Source organism: Leptodactylus fuscus, chromosome 1 (assembly GCF_031893055.1).
Source record: "Leptodactylus fuscus isolate aLepFus1 chromosome 1, aLepFus1.hap2, whole genome shotgun sequence".
Classification (NCBI taxonomy): Eukaryota; Metazoa; Chordata; class Amphibia; order Anura; family Leptodactylidae; genus Leptodactylus; species Leptodactylus fuscus.
The window spans coordinates 324,233,802-324,254,515 of record NC_134265.1 but is presented as its reverse complement, the minus strand read 5'-3'; the positions used below and the strand labels follow the sequence as shown (position 1 = coordinate 324,254,515).

The 20,714-nt window shown below is 43.4% G+C and overlaps 1 protein-coding gene across 3 annotated transcripts in view; it reads left to right on the top strand.

Moving 5' to 3' along the window:
- The window catches only part of NSG1 (neuronal vesicle trafficking associated 1), a 60,475-nt gene that overhangs the window by 4,368 nt on the left and 35,393 nt on the right, over positions 1-20,714 (top strand). For all 3 annotated transcript variants that reach the window (XR_012711871.1, XR_012711870.1, XM_075260958.1), the window contains exon 3: positions 9,953-10,069. Coding sequence is in view for 1 of the 3 variants with exons in the window: in XM_075260958.1 (XP_075117059.1) it covers positions 9,953-10,069 (117 nt within the window). In the remaining 2 variants the exon portion in view is untranslated. The remainder of the gene's footprint in view (positions 1-9,952; positions 10,070-20,714) is intronic.

Below are 20,714 nucleotides of genomic sequence, written 5' to 3'. Positions count from 1 at the left end.
TCCGCAAGGATAGATGCATACTTGTGTTGATCCATCATGCCTTCCACAACGATGACTGCACCCAGATGGCTGATGACACGTGCCTTCTGCCATTGGTTATTTAATGTTGATGTCAAAAGTAGGCGGTGGTCACATTAATATGGCTGGACTGAGTAGTTCAACCATTGGGACCCCACCGATCATGAGATCAGTGGTATTTTTCCCCCTATTTTGAACATAGATGGTGGTCAGAAATGTATGCCCCCTGCACCACTCATTTTAATATACAACGCTCGGCTCCTGCAGTCCCATTGAAATGAATGGACAGGGGTACGCATTACTGATCGTGTCTCCTTTCACACTGGAGTGCTAATCCCCATTCTTATGATCTTATGTACATTTTTCATGGAAATTTTGCCCATTTTTACAGATCTGTGAAAACAGATAAAATTAGAACATCACATGACCTATATATCACTCTTGTGAATAGTCCCCATTCATATGAATGAATTTTAATACAGAGGCAATGTGCTTTCTGCTCCTGATAAAAAGATCTCTGCAGCGGATTTTGTGTAGTGGGTCCTGCTCAAAATCCGCTATGTTATCCTAAAGCAATATCTGCAAGAAAAGTGCTGCTTTTCTGCACTGTGTGTCCTCAGTCTAAAGCAGGGATGAAGCTAACTAGTAGATGCTTCCTGCTATTTGGTAGAGCACCTATTAGTTACACATGATCTATTACCACTATTCTCCCACTAGAACAAGGATCTGGATGAACGTCATATACCATTTTACTTTATATAACGCACCTTGAATCCCCATTCCCTGGATCCAGTGACCCTTGTTCTGTAATCCATGGTGTTGGGCACCAGAGAAGAGTTGCTTATGTGAGTGTGTCTCTCCATTCATGACTATGGTACAGACAGAACCAGCTGAGTGCACCGATCAGATATACCGCATCCTATGCCCAGAATATTCCTTTAGGTTAAATTGTTCAGAGAAGCGAAAGCAGAGAAAATTATTCCTTGTGTCGCGAGCCAGTTCTGTTTTTGACACTAACTATATGTCTTCTGCTCGGGGCAATAATACAGCAGTGTGAATGAAACCATATAGAGAAATAAACTGAACAGAAAATTATCTTTTCCATTCTCATCCTACTAATATTATAAATGTGAAAGTTTGTTTGGATGTTTGTTCCTCAATTACACAAAAATGGTTGAACGGATTTGAATGAAATTTGGCACATAGATAGATTGTAACCTCAATTAACACATCAGCTACTTTTTTCCCCCCGTAAGTGACATGGATTCACAACTGTTATGAATTTATGTTCATATACTATATCACACTGCTCTTATCTCACCTCCTGAGAAAGCCAGAGCTGTTTTCTTTCTGTGTAAACACATGCTAACCCTCAGTGTTCATGCATTAGCATATTATCTGATCTGGTCCAGACAGTGCAGACAAACTGACATGGCCAAACACCTTTAATCCACATTGGCAGTTTCTCAATTACAAACATGCCGTGAAAAAGAAAATCAAATTTGTCGCAAAAAAAGAGAGCTATGAAGGTATTCAGAAGTTATAGAGTTCTAGGGGGCCACACGGTGGCTCAGTGGTTAGCACTGCAGCCTTGCAGCGCTGGAGTCCTGGTGTTCAATCGCACCAAGGGCATAAAACCATCTGCAAGGAGTTTGTATGTTCTCCCCGTGTTTGCATGGATTTCCATCCCATATTCCAAAAAAGACATACTGATAGGGAAAAATGTTCTATGTGGGGCTCACAATCTACATTCAAAAAAAAAAATGAAAAAAAAAAAAAAGAAGTTACAGAGTTCTCCTCAAGCGGAGCTGAGGGGGATCATTGATGCCAACAACACACTTATTATATGGCATCGCAGCAAGCTGCTGAGATGCCGGAACAATTACAGGCACAGTGCGAAGAACAACTTCAGTGCCAGGGCAACTTGAGAGCTGCCGAAACGCTGGAACAGACAGATCATCAACGCCCACAACACACTGATTATATGGCGTCCCAGAGAGTTGCTGAGATGCTGCAACAATGATGGGCACAGTGCGAGGAACAAGTTCAGCGGCAGACTAACTTCACATCTGTAGAAATGCCGGAGCTGGTGGATCATCAACACCAACAACATGCTCATTATATAGCGTCCCAGCGAGCTGCTGAGATGCCGGAACAATCACTTGTGAAGAACAAGTTCAGCAGCAGGACAGCTTAAGTGCTGCCAAAATGCTGGAACAGGCAAACAATCAACGGCAGCAATTTGCTGAATACGTTCATTATATGGCGTCCCAGCGAGCTACTGAGATGCCGGAACAATCACGGGCACAGCACGAAGAACAACTTCAGTGCGAGGCCAACTTGAGAGCTGCCGAAAAGCCGGAGCAGGAAAACCATCGACAGCAGCAATTTTCTAAAATTAGCCGGATCATACACGGCAACAACCCGCAGACAAAGTTGCAGGCAGAGGCTAGTAGGTTAATATAATGTTCTATACTCAGAATAGACAATCAGTGTATAGGGGACTCTGACCTCTGGGGCTCCTGTTGGTCAGCACAATGATGGGCACAGTGCTTGGGGGTTCACCTTATTGTTTATACACAGGGGTGGTCGTGGGATATATGGAGTAGATGGTCCTCTAGGACAATTTTGGGGTACACACTTGTACTCTTGATGCTTGGTACAATTCTTTGTTTTTGGCTGCTATATTTGCAGTTCTGTATTCCAGGAGTGCTGTGTTAGCGCCTTTGATGGATTGATGGGTGGGGGAGCAATACAGTACAACACACACTACACAATACTGAAGCAACCGCAACACAAAGCACAATACATAGATGTCATCTTGTGTCAAATACGGCAGTCTGCAATATGTATGGGCATGAACATGGGCCCTCGGCCCTGCATGGCAGGTCACTATTCTATGGCAGGTCACTATTGCACTATGCTTTATTATGCCCCCGAGGTGGGGCAATTTTTAATAAAATCCCTAAAATGCCATTGCAGCAGACAGTAAATCAATACATTCCCATTGATAGTTGGCTCAAGAAATGGCCAATGCATGGCGCCGTCCAGTAGTAAATGGTCTGTGCAGTGTAATGAATCAGGCTATGGCTGCCTGCAGGCTAATTTACCTGAACCCAGCTAATTGTGTGAAATGAAGGCTATCAGTCACTCCGCTGGGTCCTTATATACACTGGTCACAGATCAATACCTGCCAAGGAACGCACTTCAGTCCTGTCATGTGACAAATTACTGCGTGACAGGGCCATGTCCGAGCCCACACCCTGGGACCACTGCTCAGAAATCTATATCCATCGTAGTCTCTAATACAGCACCATTGCTATAAAATATATGGGGAAGATGTATATAAACTACATATACAGTAATACAAAGGGGAAAGATACATATAAGCTACATATACTATATAGGAGGTAAGATATATACTGTACATACACATAAATGTTGCTTACTTCATCCATTGGGTATATAATTCTATATACTGTATACGCTACATGATATGGCCTCTTTATTAGATACACCCATCTAGTAGCACCTTTGGCTTTCAGACCACCGTATGTCATCGTGACATACACAGGTATAATGCCAAGGACCCAGCATACGCCAAGAACACCATTACCTGAACGGCTGGCACCTGGCCTGGTGCAACAAATTCTGGATAACTGATCCAATTTTTACTGTCTTTTGCCAACTGGATACCCGGCATTCTATTTCCAATAGACAGCAATGGCGCTCGCTCTGATCTTCTGTTATAGCCCATCCGTGCTGAAAAGTCATGAGATGTATAATCGGACATGTTAGGCGGACCAGAGCGTTGTGTTCAGCTGCAGTTTCCTTGACTCTGCGCCGCCTGTTCATCAGAAAGATTCTTGACCCTCTGACCCTTTTCATTGATGTAATCTTTGCATCCATTTTAGCTAGATGTCTCCCTTCATCGCACCATTCTTGGTATATTTGACAACATTAGATGAGAAAACCCCACAAGTTTGGCAGTTTATGAAATCCTGGCCCCGCTAGTCTAGTACTGAAGGCCCGGCCTTGCTCAAAGTCTCTCAGATCCCTCCATTTTCCCTTTCTAACATGAATTCAGACTGAAACTGATTCAGTTGCTGCCTGTATTTTATGTTGAGGACTCGGTGTCACATGTTTAATATCCATACAGGGAAGCTTCAGTCGTGGAAGGGAAGGTGTCTAAGAGCACCCAAAGTTTAATGTCCCCCTCCAGCTGCCTCCACAGTTTAATGTCCACCTCCAGTTTCCTCAAGTCTAATGACCCCCTCCAGTTGCTGCCAGTTTAAGGTCTCTCTACATCCCCCCCCCCGTGTTCCACTTTTCAGCAGCCCCCACAGTTTAATGCCCCCTCCACATGCCCCCAGTTTAAGGTTTCTTTCCATCTTCCCCCCCAGTGTTTCTCTTCAGCAGCCCCCCATTTTAATGCCCCCACCAGCTGCCCCCGGTTTAAATGTCTGTAAAATACTGCCCTGCACTTCTTGGCTGATAAGATAAGGAGTGCAATAGGGTGACACCTGTAAGATGAAAAACCAAAATTTACCCAATGTATAGAACTGAAAAGATTCCAGAAGGTTATAAAGCAAACAAAACTCAAACATAAGAAAAGAGTAACACAGAGTATCAGAGGTTCTGGTGGTAGATTATCAGAATCGAGAGCGAGTTGGAGGTGGAGGTAGCGATCTCCTTCCATGCATCCAGTATCTCCTTAGAAAGGTTGAGGAATTTAATTCTTCTTCTCCTATGGCCAAGCATATGTATGATCCTTCCATAGCCTCTGGACCATTCCTTAAATGAACATCGGTCTAACTTATCTACTATGACGTGATGTGGCATGATCGGAGAACTTCATAACTAGTCAGCATTTCACAAGAGTGACATGCCACACACAAATTTTACTCCATGACTTTTCCATTCATAGACTCCACGTTATGGCATTTAGAGTCTTGTATACTTGTATTTAACATTGTCCTTCTACATCTGCCCCCATAGGTTAAAGGCTTCCTGCAGTTGCCACCGCAATATTATGTCCCTCTCCTGGTACCAACCAAACATAAAAAAACACTAATACTCACCTCTCCTCACTCCCCTGCTACTCTCTCTGAAGTTTCTTTTCCCAGAGGCTCCAGGGAGCTGCAGGCGGGATATACATGATGTCATCACCTTGCGCCTACAGCTCCTGGAGCACCCAGGGGAAGAATGATGAAGCAGGGAGGATGCTTCCTGCTTCACCATTGTATTCAATTCAAGTAGAAGCTGGGACAGCACCTGAAATCCAGGACTGTACCGCTGAATCTGGGACAGTTGGAAGGTATGAGTATGTTATCAGCATTTAGTGATAAGCACAGTTATGATTATAGTTAGCAAAAATCTAGAGATGATTCATTGAGGTCTATGGAGAGCTTACTAGACATGTTCTGTTCAGGAAGGGGTAGAGATAAGCTGTAACACCAGCTATTGTAGTGGATGAATGTTGCCTCAGTGGTGTTATCTATAGAGGGAATAGGTCTGTGATGTTAATAAGGTGACTGCTCCAAAGAAACCCCTAACTGGCAAGTGTTGGTCTATTATTAGGCTTAGTAGCCAGAGTGAAAACAGCAGAATTTAGTAATATGGAAAATACAAAAAAAATCAAAAATTCTTTAACAATATATCTAAGGGAGCCTTCACATGGAGTTTACGCTCGCTCATTCTGAACGTAAAACTCATTCAGAGTGAGTGGCATAAAATACAGATCCCATTGACTTGAATGGGTGCCGGCATACGCGCGCTCCCCATTGAAATCAATGAGAGACTTTTTTACCTATTGCTTTCAATGTGATACGCACGTATGCTGGCGCCCGTTTTATACGCTGCTCATTCTGAACGAGTTTTACATTCCGAATGAGCGAGCGTAAACTCCGTGCGAAGGCTCCCTTACATAAACACTGGCAACACATTTCCTATAACGTGTCAATGAACTAATACAGTCACCAGGATGCCAAATTGGGGCCTAGCATATGTACATCATGGTCCCCCTGATTTCACTCCAGCCTATTAACCCTTTACCATCTGGTCTCAAATGTAGAAAACACATAGCTTCACGCCGAAGTTTGACGTAAACGCGGAAAAGATAGAAGGGAGTCCAAATAGCTGCAAAAATAGAATTTGTATGGATTTCCATGTAATGACTGAATTCTCCCATGTTCACCCTATTAGCGGCATTAATCCCCTTACAGTATAGGACGTGCAGAACAGTATTAGGAAGTTTTGCTTTGTACGGGATTATGCATTCATATCACCCTCCTGCCAAGCTAAAAATCAATTACACAATAATTTCGCCAGGCCATATGATATTCCTTTTTTTTTTTTTAAACAAATTAAAGCGTGATAGATAGCGGGCGAATCTAGGTGGCGGAGAAGGAGGCAGAAGTGCAGATCTCTGATAATTCTCACCTACGTGACACGCATCTCTGCCAGCCCTGACTATAAAGGTTGTGTATAGAGAAGGGTTCGGATGGAGTTTACAATAAATCGAGCACAATGAAGAAATGTCAGGTCGGGATTGATGGGCCTTACTTTAATATGATTGCTCGGTAATAGATAAGCTAGAATTTCTGCACAGAAAACCTCTTCTAGTGATTGAGTTTAAGGAGGTATAGAATGCATTTCCATTAGTACCAGCCAAAAACATGGCATCCGTACATCAAATACTCCGGTTTTATGGGGTTGTAAATGTTCTAATAAAGTGCCATTGGATTTCTAGAGACAGCAGTGGATGGGATTGAGTTGCAGTACCAGGTACGGCCACAACTGTATGTATGGTGCTGTTCCTTGGTGAACAATTAAAGGGACACATGCCTCTTCATTTAGATATCCATGCTAATATTAAATTATTGGAAACCCCTTTAATAATTTTTCCAATTTAACACCTCCACTTGCTGTCACCCAGACTATACGACTATAGATGTGTATACTCGTATACACATCTGCGTTGGAGTCTGTGTAGGAGATTCCATTACAGTGCCCGCCTGAATCTGGCAGATGAAAAAGTCACGCACGCATAGATTTTTCCACTTTGATGTGAATTAAGCTTATTATATTAGAGGAATCTATGATACTGTAGTTCGCATCATTAGACCTGGACTGGGGATGGGATTTATGGCTGTAATATGGTCCATGTAACAGACACGTTTATAGCTGTCTGAATAAGTCCCTATATGAATTATGACAGTGATGTTTTGCTTAGTTTTTCCATAGTGGCACAGCATGTAAATACCATATGTTTTCACATATTGCACCAGCAAACAAGTAAATACATTGATAAATCTGCCCCTGTGCTGTTTAACTACCTACCAGTGGCGTAACTACCACCATAGCAGCGGTAGCAGCTGCCACAGGGCCCGGGACATTAGGGGCCCGGTGACAGCTGCTACCGCTGCTATCATTATGCTCGGAGGTCTTTTCGGACCCCCGAGTATAATGATCGGGGCCCCCTGTTGGTGGAATACTTTCCACTAACAGGGGGCCCCGAAGCTGCAGCAACGGCTGAGACACAGGAGCTGCAGGTCTGGCTCCTGTCAGCGCTTCAGGAAGATCCCCCTCTCTCCCCCCTCCCTTTCTCTGCTGTCCTCTGCCCACCAATGAGAGGAGGAGGCGGGGCTTATCCCTGCCGTCCTGCACAGAAGAGAAGAGGAAGAAGCTGCTCCAGGAAAATGAAACTGAAGCTACACAGGTACGTACTGGGGTTACTATACTTATTACTATCAGGCATTTGGGGGGATTACTTGTGTTTTAGTAACTCCATGTGCCTCATAGTAATAGCAGTTAACCCCATCATCTCCCTCACATTACCCCTGTGTGCCTCACCATAAGAGTTACTGATATGTGAGACATTTGGGGGTAATAGTAATGAAGATACTTTATTATTACCTCCACGTCTCTCACATATCAGTAACTCTTATGTGAGGTACACAAGGCTTAATGTGAGGGACATGATAGGGTTAACTGTTATTAATATGAGGCACATGGAGTTACTAAATTGTAATGCACAGGACCAGATTTTTTTTTATCCACAATTTGTCCTGGTATAGCGGTCAGCGGTGACAGTATTTAGTCCTGTAGGGGCCACTAAGGGACATAATACTGTGTGCAGGGGGCCACTATTGGGTATAATACTGTGTGCAGGGGCCACTAAGGGACATAATACTGTGTGCAGGGGCCACTAAGGGACATAATACTGTGTGCAGGGGCCACTAAGGGACATAATACTGTGTGCAGGGGCCACTATGGGACATAATAGAGCGCGCAGGAATGCGTAGGAGGGACTCAGTCGAGATCTTTGGTGTCGGGGGGGCCCCATGTCAAAAGTTCGCCACGGGGCCCCGCCATTCCTAGTTACGCCACTGCTACCTACCATGTATCAGCAGCACAAATCCCTTTCCAGCCTACAGTATACAGCAAAGGTAAATTGTGTCAGGCTTTTATCCAGACTATGAAGCTCACAGAGGATTGCCCTGACTTGGTGCCTAGGTAAAGTATATCAGCCTTATATCCCGATGGCGTAGCTCACAGAGGACTGCCTTGACTTGATACATAGGTAAAGTGTATCAGCCTTAAACCCCGATGGCATAGCTCACAGAGGATTGCCTTGACTTGATACATAGGTAAAGTATATCAGCCTTATATCCTAATGGCCTAGCTCACAGAAGATTACCCTGACTTGATACAAGGTAAAGTGTATCAGCCTTATATCCCGATGGCGTATCTCACAGAGGATTGCCTTGACTTGATGCTTAGGTAAAGTGTATCAGCCTTATATTCCGATGGTGTAACTTACAGAGGATTGTCCTGACTTGATACATAGGTAAAGTGTATCAGCCTTATATTTCGATGACGTAACTCACAGAGGATCGTCCTGACTTGGTGCCTAGGTAAAGTATATCAGCCTTACATCCCGATGGCATAGCTCACAGAGGATTGTCCTGACTTGATGCATAGGTAAAGTGTATCAGCTTTATATCCAGATTGTGTAGCTCACAGAGGATTGAGGATTATAGTGCCAGCAGACCCCGCTGTTGGAAACACTAGTCCTTGGTGGTTAGCACTGGTGTCTTCCAGTACTGGACTCTGGGTTCCAATCAAATTCTGCGTTAAGCTTTCATTTGCATTGTTAAACCCTACTTCACCTGTGGGGGCACTGTTATGTTTTTGCTACTAAATAATGAAGCTCAGGATTAACAAATTGACAACTAAAGTGCTTATATTTCAAGGGGACTCTTCTATTTGTTACCATTCTACCTGTGAAGAGTCATGTGGGTTGTGCTGGTTTCTGGGGAGTTATGCAGTTCTGGCTTGATTGACATTACACAGATTGGATACATCATTATGGCATGTGGCGCATGTGTACCTCACTTTACTGCGCATGCTCCAGGTGCCTACAGAACTGGCTTATATTGACATATCTTGGCCTGTGATTGGATCAATTGAGTTGGGCCTCCATAACTGCACAGGAGACCAAGACCACCCACATGACTCTTTATAAATCACACAAAAATGTGTCATCTCTAGAAGACTACTGCCATCATGTAAAACAATATGGCTGCAGTCTTGGGGTTGCAAATGTGACGACAGGATTTTTCAAGTTGATGAAATTCTCATTACATTGTAGTCACAATCTAAGCCCATGTTTTTTATCCTATTCAGAGTTGGCCACCCCTACCGAATCATTTTTACAAAAAGACAAAAAAAAAACCCCACCCTAAGCACGAAGATAATGTTGCATGAAGGCTCGTGGTCATCTTCCCAAGTGTGGTGGCCCCCTGGTGGGTTTCCAATGCTCTCTGGTGGGATTCGCTGCCCTAGGCAGGCTTTATCTAATAACCCAAGACCTTGATATTCCTTATAGTTAATGTCTGTGTAATAACCTATTAATCTTTATTTCTTCAAGGTTGTGGTGAAAACAAAGACCGAGTATGAACGTGATCACAAGAAAGGGAAATTTCGCCCACCGAAAATTGCTGAGTTCACAATCAGTATCAGCGAAGGCGTGTCTGAAAGATTCAAGGTAAGCGAAATCTACGAGATCCCTTGTAATGATCATATGTTGTAGGATCTGGTGGGATGATAAGGGTTGTGTTCACATCGTCATGTTCAGACTGGAAGGAATGGTCTGTCAAATTTCTGACCCAATCAGGGCTCGCTGGCATTTTTTGTTCCGCTTAGCCTGACTGATACACAAACCATCTTTTCCAGACTGGACACAGCTCCGTGAAGCGGACCTAAAACACTAGATCATGAATTTTCTTACTGTTTGGGCACATTGTTTATCTTAAAGGGATGCTGTCACATGGAAATTGCTGTCTGATCTGCAGGCCGCGTGTTAAAGAGCAGGAGGAGCTGAGCAGATAGATATATAGGTTTGTGGGAAAAGATTCAGTATATCCCATCATTTATCCATTGAAACCTCTGATCTTTCTTAGGTGACTATCAAGGAGGCGGTCCTATCAGTGATGCACAGTCGTAGAGGAGAGGCGCTCAATCACTGATAGGACCGCCTCCTTGATTCTCACCATAGAAAGAGCAGAGATTTTAATGGATAAATGACAGGATATAGTGGATTTCTTTCCACAAACCTATATATCAATCTGCTCAGCTCCTCCTGCTCTATAACATGCTGCAGACAGGTCTATGAGTGTCTATATCAATCTGCTCAGCTCCTCCTGCTCTATAACATGCTGTCTATGGTTCATCTGCATTTTCTATGTGACGGATTCCTTTAAATACATTTTAAGGGTTAAGATAATGTAATGATTTGATACCTGTGACTCCTTTTAGAGGTCATTCTGCCATGATTTTGACTATATGCATTCCCTATGGGGGCCCATGAACATCATCAACAGGGAGTTTCCTGGTTTGAAAACCTGTGCTCAACTGTGCTTGGAAGTCCTCTTGAATGACGTAGGGTTCTCCTGATGGGACAGGCCATTCTAAATAGTTTTGCAGATAGATTTTTATATTTGATATTTTGTACAGTTTTGTACCATTTTAAGGCTGTAGGCTGGCAATTTTCTCTGTAGAATATCAGCATCTATAGCTATATTATTACACAGCCGAAATGGACTTTTCTAGAGCAGTGCTTAGGCTGTGCAGTGCAATGTGGGAGCTTAAAGAGGACCCTCCACCACCTCCAACTTTTTGCATTTTTCAATAGATGCAGGTCCAACACGGATTAATTTTTTTTTCTAGCCCCCACCATTCCAGAGCAATCATTACTGTTAATTTCAGCACAGATATCCTCCCTACTGTCGAGTGAGCGGGCCCTAGTTTTCTGCTCCAGTCCAGGATCTCCCTGCTGACAGTAGAGATCCTAATTATCATATTGGGTACTGAGACTGTGAATGAAACTATGAAGCTAGGAATGGTAGGAGCTAGAGAAAAAATTCCAACTATAACAGAATCAGTGGAGTGGAGCCTATTGAAGGATACAAAGATTTGGACTTGGTGGAGGGGTTGAATGGTTCTCTTCAAAGGGCTGATTTGTCTTCAGATCACAGAGTATAATAATCGGAGACCCAGGGGAGGATACAAACATAAAAAAACACTGTTACTTACCTCTCCCTGGCTCTGGCGCACTCCCCGCAGATGTCGGCCTTCATTAATGATGTACGAATGTCACATGAGCAGGGGCTTGCGTTGCGACGCATAAGGACGCAGGCCCCAGCCCATGTGCCATCTGGGACGTCACCAAGTAGGCCTGAAGCCTTCCAGAGCCAGGAGAGGTAAGTAACATTGTTTTTTATGTTCCGCATTCTGCGTCAGAAACATTGTTTTTTATACCGGAACCCTTTAAGACATTTTTTAATTATGCCAGAACTGAGTTCCGGCGCTTTCCAGCCCAATTTAACCACTGGTATGGATTATGGATCTTCCTCCAAAAATATCTTGATTGGTTAAATTAATCTGTTCTTTGAGATCCATATATGTATTTCTAGCCTTACCCTGTTTTCTGAAGCGGTTACTTCAGTATCCAGGTCAGCTGTGCAGCACGAGAGAACATACGTCAGCCCCGTTAATAAGACTATTTGTAGCATTAGCTAATAGACTTTTCCAGGAAGATGACAGTTTTGATCCGAGGCCTCTGGACATCTGTGTCATTTGATTTCTGTCCGTACATTTATCAGAATCGCACAATTCACTGCACAAAGACTATTGATTTACTGAGGAGGAAAGAAATCACTAAGCAAAGACTGGCACTTCTTATGTCAGCCCGGTAATGACTAGCTATAGAGATTTCCTCTTTATAGGTCCACTTAATCTATAGCCTATCTAGTCAGTGTTTTATGTGCGGTTGACTGCAATCTATTGTTCTCTGTTATCAGCTATTTAAGGCTTGAGCTGTATGGTTCTTCAAGAGGATTACTGATATGTAATGTGGAAAAAAAATCCCTTACACAATGATCTCTACTTTATCTTACCTACATGCGTTCAGTGCTGAGAACGTGGAGAAATACGTATATATATATATATATATATATATATATATATATATATATATATATTATATATACAGTATATAGATATATATATGCGATATCAGCAGGGGTCTGGGTGTATCCATAGGGGGTAAAGAAATTTCAGTTGTGCACATTCGCCAATGCCAAATGCTTTTCTGCCACATAACAATACACCAGTATTATAACTGGCATCTGGTAAATGTTGTCACAGCCCACGAGCTTCACATTACACCACTATCCATACAGTCTTGTGCAAATTTAGAAATGACCCCACAGTGTAGAAGACACATAATATTCCCAGTATAGCCGATAAAGGTAGGACAGTCCCTAGACAATAAGCTATGTTACTGCTGAAACCCTAACAATCAACTTTAGTCTGTCAAACAACACAGCAACAAGTGTTCCATCTCCCTACAGTGCCCCCACAGGGAAAATGAGGTATTACATAGTTCTTATTGCAATTAATAAGCGGATCTTGTAATGTCCGTCTAGGGCACTATGTCTACAATCAGTAACATACACGATCTTTCAGCCAGCTTTATAATACAGTATCGTAAATCTTCTCACTCCAGTGCCAACCATCCAGATGAATCAGAAAGGTGATCGAAGTTGTTTATCTAGTCCTGGTGTGGTGAGGTTGACCTGTGGGCTGTATTGGCTTCTGGGCCTGATGACAGCTGCAACCATTGTTTCCCCCATAGTTACATCAGTGCTTTGGCCCCAATGCAATATCTGTGACAGGCCCCCGATTTACCATGTGCTATTTATAATTAGAGATGAGTGAACCACTTTGGCATGAGCCAGGTTCGACCCAAATATTCCAAATTGTTTGTTTTTTACTAAACCAAACATTTGGGAATTCATCTTGGACAAAGTGAGACAGCTGCCGCGACATGCATTGTGGTGAATTATTATACTGTGGAGTCTCTTCAGACCCAAGTATAATGGGTGGGTGCCCATAAGGCCCAGGACGCCTCTGCACAGCGCCCAGTGCTCTCCTGGTGACTTTGTGCACCCGGGGTCACCTGTGAGGCTTGTGATTGGGCCACAGCAGTCATATAGGTATGCAAGCATCATGTCATCACCAAGGAGGCCCGAAAGAGGTGCGGGAAGGTGAGTATGAATATTTTTTTATATTTTTTACACCCCTGAGCCTCCATCTATTATACTCTGGGGTCTGTATAGACTTCAGAGTATAATAAAGTCATTTCCACTTGTTTAACCCAAATTGAATTCGAAACTAAACGAATCTTGGGGGGGGGGGGTTCGCCCATTTCTATTTATAGCACTGGTATCTTCAGATGTGGTTAGAGGGGCCTCCGCAGGGGCCAGGACCCCGATGTGACTGCTACCTCTGCGCCCCCTATAGCTGGGAGCAGTAATTGCCTCTCCTTGCATAGCTTGCATAATGCAGGCAATAAATGATGCAGGATAATAATATAGAGAAATAATACAACATCCCAAATAGCGTGTCTGCAGGGATTTGTCACATCTCCGTTTGGCCCTAATGATGTTCTTAGATTGAAGATTTGCCCATTGTTGTCTCTTTGGGATTATTCGGCATCCTGTGTTGCTATGATGTGCTGCTAGGTAACACGCAGGGTATTGTAAGATTTTATATCTCAGGGGCTGACAAGATCAGCCGTGTGCTCAGCTCTTTCAGGCTCATAACTGGATCAAGTTATTTGCGATAGTTTCACAGATTTGCAATTGAATACGTGATCTTTGTAGCATTAGGAGTCATTGTGGAGTCGTAATGGCTAACCTACAGTGAACCCATGCTCCCATTACACTACAGTCACATCTAGCCATTCCTTCACCCAGGGCAAACAATTAGTTTTCCGTCCCAATCCTATAACCAGGCCATGGCAGAGTGGCCTCTATAGCCCCGTCATAACCCTCCTTAGCTGCATCACTGTCCCATTGTACGTTTTGGGCTTGTAGAGTGGACAAACCCATACACCTAAGCCATACACCCATACACCTCAGCTAAGCCTAAGTGAGAGACCCTGGTCATCTAGATAAGAATCACACAAGACTGTAACATATTGCAAAAAATTGTGTGCGGTTATCCACACTCTATATAAATGAATGGTGACCCAACTGACTGCGGTACCCACCATACTGCCCTGACTGTATCCACTGTCCATAGTTGCGCCCATCTACCCTGACTGCCCATGTAAAGGAGCTGGTGGACTCCAGTGGAAAGTCTTTGTTTAATGCAATCAATCTTCATGACTGCCTAAGTCTGCCTAAATAGACTGCCCCCTGTCAGTGATGAGTATCCCTACTATAAGTCTAAGGGGATATTGTCACTCCTTGGGGAGAGACCACCATATAGGTGTGTGGAGACTTATTAAGCCTTTAGCACTCCACTTCGCAAGGGACCATGGGAAGAATATGCAAATCTGTCTTCCATGATGTAATTAGAAAGTCAGCTGCTGCCTCAGTGTTGCAAACCAATAGAGGGCGCTCACTGGAAAGTGCAAGCCTGTCTTCCCTGATGTAATTAGGAAGACAGAATTTCAGTGAAATAACCCGATAAAGGTTTGCTCCCTTTAGCATCATGCTCGACCTTCCAAGAGGCCTTTGTTTTGCAATGACGCTGGGATTATTACCAGGTATAGTTTCTCAATCGAGGACGGCCGTTTTGATGTACTTGCATTTCGTCAGCCCGATGTAGAGAGGACTATAACCTGGTATATATAACTATATCCCCTTAACCCTGTCTAAGCCTCTCACCTCTACCAGGTTATAGTCCTCTCTACATCGGGCAGACGAGATGCAAGTACATCGAAACGGCCGTCCTCGATTGAGAGACTATACCTGGTAATAATCCCAGCGTCATTGCAAAACAAAGGCCTCTTGGAAGGTCGAGCATGATGCTAAAGGGAGCAAACCTTTATTGGGTTATTTCACTGAAATTCTGTCTTCCTAATTACATCAGGGAAGACAGGCTTGCACATTCCAGTGAGCGCCCTCTATTGGTCTGCAACACTGAGGCAGCAGCTGACTTCCTAATTACATCATGGAAGACAGATTTGCATATTTTTCCCATACTGTAAGTCTGTGGTTTACATGTCTGGAAATAACCACACCATGGTGTAGTGTCACAATCCCGCCTTATCACAAATCCAGTACATAGTAGGGTTTCTTCCCACTGTAAAAGATGTACCGGCCATTAGGAAACATTGCGCAATTGCGGTTTTTGAACCGAAGTGAATTGATTCTCTCATTGTATTCCTAGTGAGTCCACCATCTCTAGTCAAAACGCTAAGGTGCGTTCAACTTTGTTTAATCTTCGGGATCCATTGTTGTCTATCATAATCCATTCTTTTTGTCCTCCAATGGACCGTAAAACCGGATTAAACAATAAAAAGGATCCGTCTAATCCTGTAGTGGATCTCGAGGGATCCCATTGACTATAATGGGGTCTGTGTGGTATCTGTTATTTTCAGGACTTTTTTGTCAGACGGACTCTGCGACAGAGAATGTACTCTAAGCCGGAGAGTCCATGGTCTATAACTGCAGTCATATGAAAATAAAGAGTCAATATATTTCAGTCCGCTGCTATTGCTGGCCATATCCATTGTCATAATCCCTTCTCCCCGCTGAGGAGAGCATGAATAATAGATGGTGCTTCATAAATATGGTAATTAAAAGGGGTGTCGTCTGGCGCTACCTCCTGGGTCCTCGCTAATTGACAATCATCATGCTCGCTGCTGTTGTTGTTGATTTCGAGAGACCTGAAGGATGTTTTGTTACAAAGGCAAATATTTAGTGTAATTAAGTGATGCGTTCGGCGTTAACTACATATCTGTATTGTTAGTGGGTAGGCCTGGGCTAACCAAACCCGTCCTTACTGCGTGTGTCTATATAACAGGGCCTTCTAAATTTCGAGTAAAGCTTCAGGCCCCGGCAACCTGATTTCCAGCCGATTAGATGATTGCCTTTTATATACTTACTAGCTTCTGTCCGCGACTTCGTCTGCGGGTTGTTGTTGGCGATGAGCCGCTTATAATTAGCCAAATGTGGTTGGTGGTGATCCGCCTTCATCCGCGTGCCGGCTCTGCTACATCTGTGCATATGCGCAGCAGCCCCAGCTGTATGCACATCCATATGGGGTTCAGAGCAAGCTGGCTGCTGGTGAAATTTGACACAGTTCGCCCTCCCCCCCCCCCCCAGCACAGTCCGAAGAGCACATGCCCCTGTGTTACGCACTCAAACTGCTAGATCGCTGCCTCAGCTCTGCTACATCTGCTAATTTGAATTAAAGGGCTTGTGTTGTGTGAGAGTGTCTGAGCAGCTTCTGTGTTAGACACACCTGAACGGATGTTGATGAAATGTGCAACAGTTCTCCCCCCTTCCCCATCTGAGGCAGAACAAAAGATTCCCCGTCCTACTTACTGAAACTCTACAGCCGATATACTCCTCTTGGCCACACACAGCCTGTATCTTCTGTATCCTCCTGATGTTCCATGAGACTCTATTTTCTTCAGCTTTCACACTGTCTGGCTCCCTCCTGTTTAGCTCTGCCCCAATATTAGCGTGTACCTCCGCCTACCACCTAGCGTGATCCTATGGGATGGCTGAAGCGCCTGTGATGACGTCATCAAAGGTTCTCACACGTAGTGTGTGTCTAAATTTGTGCTTAACGGTCATGTAGTGACATCATTTACCGGGATAAAAAGTAGCCTATGTTTTAATCGGGGTTCCTATCTATGTATGTTGCAAATTTCAGCCAAATCCATTCAGCCGTTTTTGCATGATTGAGGAACAAACATCCAGACACACAAACTTTCACATTTATAATATCACTAGTAGGATCTATGAACTTCAGATAGATGGCTAGCGATATAGATGATGTATATGTAGCTACAGGACTGAAGAGCAGACCATATAAATTACCAATCTAGATAGTGCTCAGGGCTGAAGTCAACACTATGCAAAGGACCCGCTGGGGTTGTGGGGACCTATCAACACCTACGCCACTTTACATCCTTTACTAGATTCCTCTCTGCTCTTTCCAGCCCAGTTGGATTTTTTTCTCTAGCTCCCACCATTCCTGAGCAATCAGTGTTATTAATTTCAGCATCCAACATTCTAGTTGGGCTATCTAAGTGTCATGTGGGCGGTCCTGGGTTGGAGTAGATTGTTTGGGACCGCCCACCTACAGTAGACAGCCTAATTAACATTTTAGCTGCTGAAACTGACATAAATTATTGCATAGGAATGGTGGGGGCTAGAGAATAAATTGCACCTGTGCTGGAATCAGTGGATCTATTGAATGGGGAGGTGGAAGGACCTCTTGAAGTCAATGGTGTGGTGAACATGGCGCCCGCTGTATCTATGTTTTTCAGGGACTGACATGAGGAGTAGGGTGAAGGGTCGATATAGTTGTCCAGTGAACCATTGAGGTGGGGGTGCAAATGGGGGAAAGACCTTATACAGTTTGTGGCTTGCTTACCTCTGGAGCTTTTCCTGAGAGTATAACACATGGCCAATTATTTTGGAGATATTTAAAGTGGTTATGCCATAAGTATTAGGATAGCTGATAACTAGCTGACTGGTGGGGGGGTCTAACGACTGAGATCCCCACCGATCCTGAGAATAGGGAACCTGTTACATAAACTGTTATGGAGGTATCCAGACACTTCTGTGTGTAACAAAGTTATGAAGGGCTTGTATATGTCAGACCTGCAAAAAGACAGTGTTGGGCATTTTTCTCTTCTTTGATAGGCGCAATTGTACCGTATGGACCCACTGACTTATAAGGGGTCCCACTAAGTTCTGTCATAGTGTCCAACATTAAAAAATATTGCCACATGCTGAAATATGACAGAATTTGCAAAGGAGGCTCCATACATAGGTATGAAGAGAGCTCTAAAGGGCCCCTTCACACGGCGTAAGCGCTCGGCTCATTCCGAGCCGTACACGCGAGCGCTTCTAAACACTTCCCATTCACTTCAATGGAAGCACGCGTAAAGCCGAGCGCTTACGCCGTGTGAAGGGGCCCTAAGAGGATAAAATCCATTAATCTACAAGGGTATACAGACCCTCACTATATACGTGCCTGAGAAGACAAGAGTTTAGACTGTATAATGGCCAGGTCATGTGTAGGAGACATCCAGAGCTTTTTATGGATCTCCTGACTGGATCAATATAACAATCGATTCTCATATTTTCTAGTGCGAGTTCATCGATACAGTCATTAACCCTTACAGCCTACCATTCTGCACAGCTCCCGTGTGTAATTCGCCATGGCGCCCCTTTATGCAAAAATCCCAGGTTGCTTCCTAGAATCTGTCAACATGTTGCTGTCGACAGATCCTTGTCTCTGTGTATTAGAATCTCTAATGGTGTCGTTTTATGAATGGGACTTCAAGCCAAAAATGTAGATGTTACACTGTATCTGATATCAGTGATAATGATAAGGCCGCACATCATGTTTCTTAAAGGGCTAGTACAGGATACTTAGGATATTATCAGTGAGGCCCCCCGCAGACCAACTAGCTGTATGGGGCCACTTCTGATGCCTGTACTACACATAACATGGACCCGGGAGTAGATGGATCCAGGTCCTGTGTAATGGCCAGGCGCCGCCACTGTCTGACGGACAGAGACGAAATTCCTGGACAACCCCTTTACACCCTCACATGTCCCCCACAAAAATGGAATTGTCCCTTTAATAAAACAGTGAAGAAACGAATGTACTGAAATCTTTTTTGTTGTAATACTCCATATTAAGTGATGTCTTATTATCAGACAGAACATTCCTTGTAAACTATTGACATTGCTGAGGCGTGAGGCGGACGCCGGCTTTCCTGCTGAATTCACACTCTTGAGTTGATCAGACTACAAAATGTCTGTCTGCTGAAGTGATAAGTGCTCCTTAAGCCAGAAGCAAGACAGCTCCCATCTGCTGAGTGCCGGCAATCATTCATAGGAGGAGAAAGGATGACCTTTTTATTTCAGCAGGTTTTGGCAGTAGTTCTATAGAGCTTAAAGTGCCCCTACACCTTCAGAAGCGGTGCCGCTGACAACTATCCCTCTCGACACCCCGTATACAAGCACACTCGGCCTAGCAGAGCGTTCATATGTGCTGATAAGAGAGGAGAAAGCTACTGCACAACACTGCAACATGCCGACCAGATGATGGCGGGGAGAGTCGGGAGGCCCCCATACACGTCAGATGCGGTCCTGCAGATAATCTGTCTATCTATCTATCTATCTATCTATCTATCTATCTATCTATCTATCTATCTATCTATCTATCTATCTGCCTGTCTTTCTATCTACAGTATCTATCTACAATATCTATCTACAATCTATCTATATCCCAACTATATCTATCTATCTACCTACGGTAGCTATTGTATCTCTCTGTCTGTCTACCTATCTACATTATCTATCTAACTATCTATCTATATCCTATTCATCTATTTGTCTATCTAACTATATGGTATCTATATATTACATCTATCTGCCTATTTATATCCATTCTTTCTGTTTGTTTGTCTGTCTTTCTATCTGACATGCTATTTATCTATCTATCTATGGTATCTCTCTGTCTATCTGCGGTATCTATCTATCTATCTATCTATCTATCTATCTATCTACAGTATCTATCTACCTTTCTATCTATCTATATCCTATGTATCTGTCTCTCTATATAATATGTACTGTATCTAATATCAGGCATTTTCTTTTATTTCACCTATTATAATCTGTCAGTCCATGTAAATACATATAAAATGATGATCATCCTCTTCTAAATACAGACATATCACCATAGCAATCTCCCACTCGGTTGCATTATATTATATAAAAAAAAAGAAACCAGATACAGAAAAACTTTTTTTTTTCTTTTTCTCTGTTTTTCATTCTGCAGATCTTGTTATTCTCTTTTCTATACATGGCTATGTGGATGGCCATATTCCAAGAGCTGCTCCTCTAATAACAGCAATTCAGAGATTTGCTTTACAGCAGCCTCATGGACATAAGAAAGCTTAGTCAGAAAATGGCCTATTTACTACTATAGAAGAGTGTTGTGGGCATGCTCTGTGACCAATGCAGTGGTTACTGTGTAGGGGGAGGTGAGGTGTGACTATCACATATTGCCAACTATACATCTCATGTCATCTATATATAGGTGTTGGGTATCATTGTATTTCTTACAGTGATGATAATAAGGCC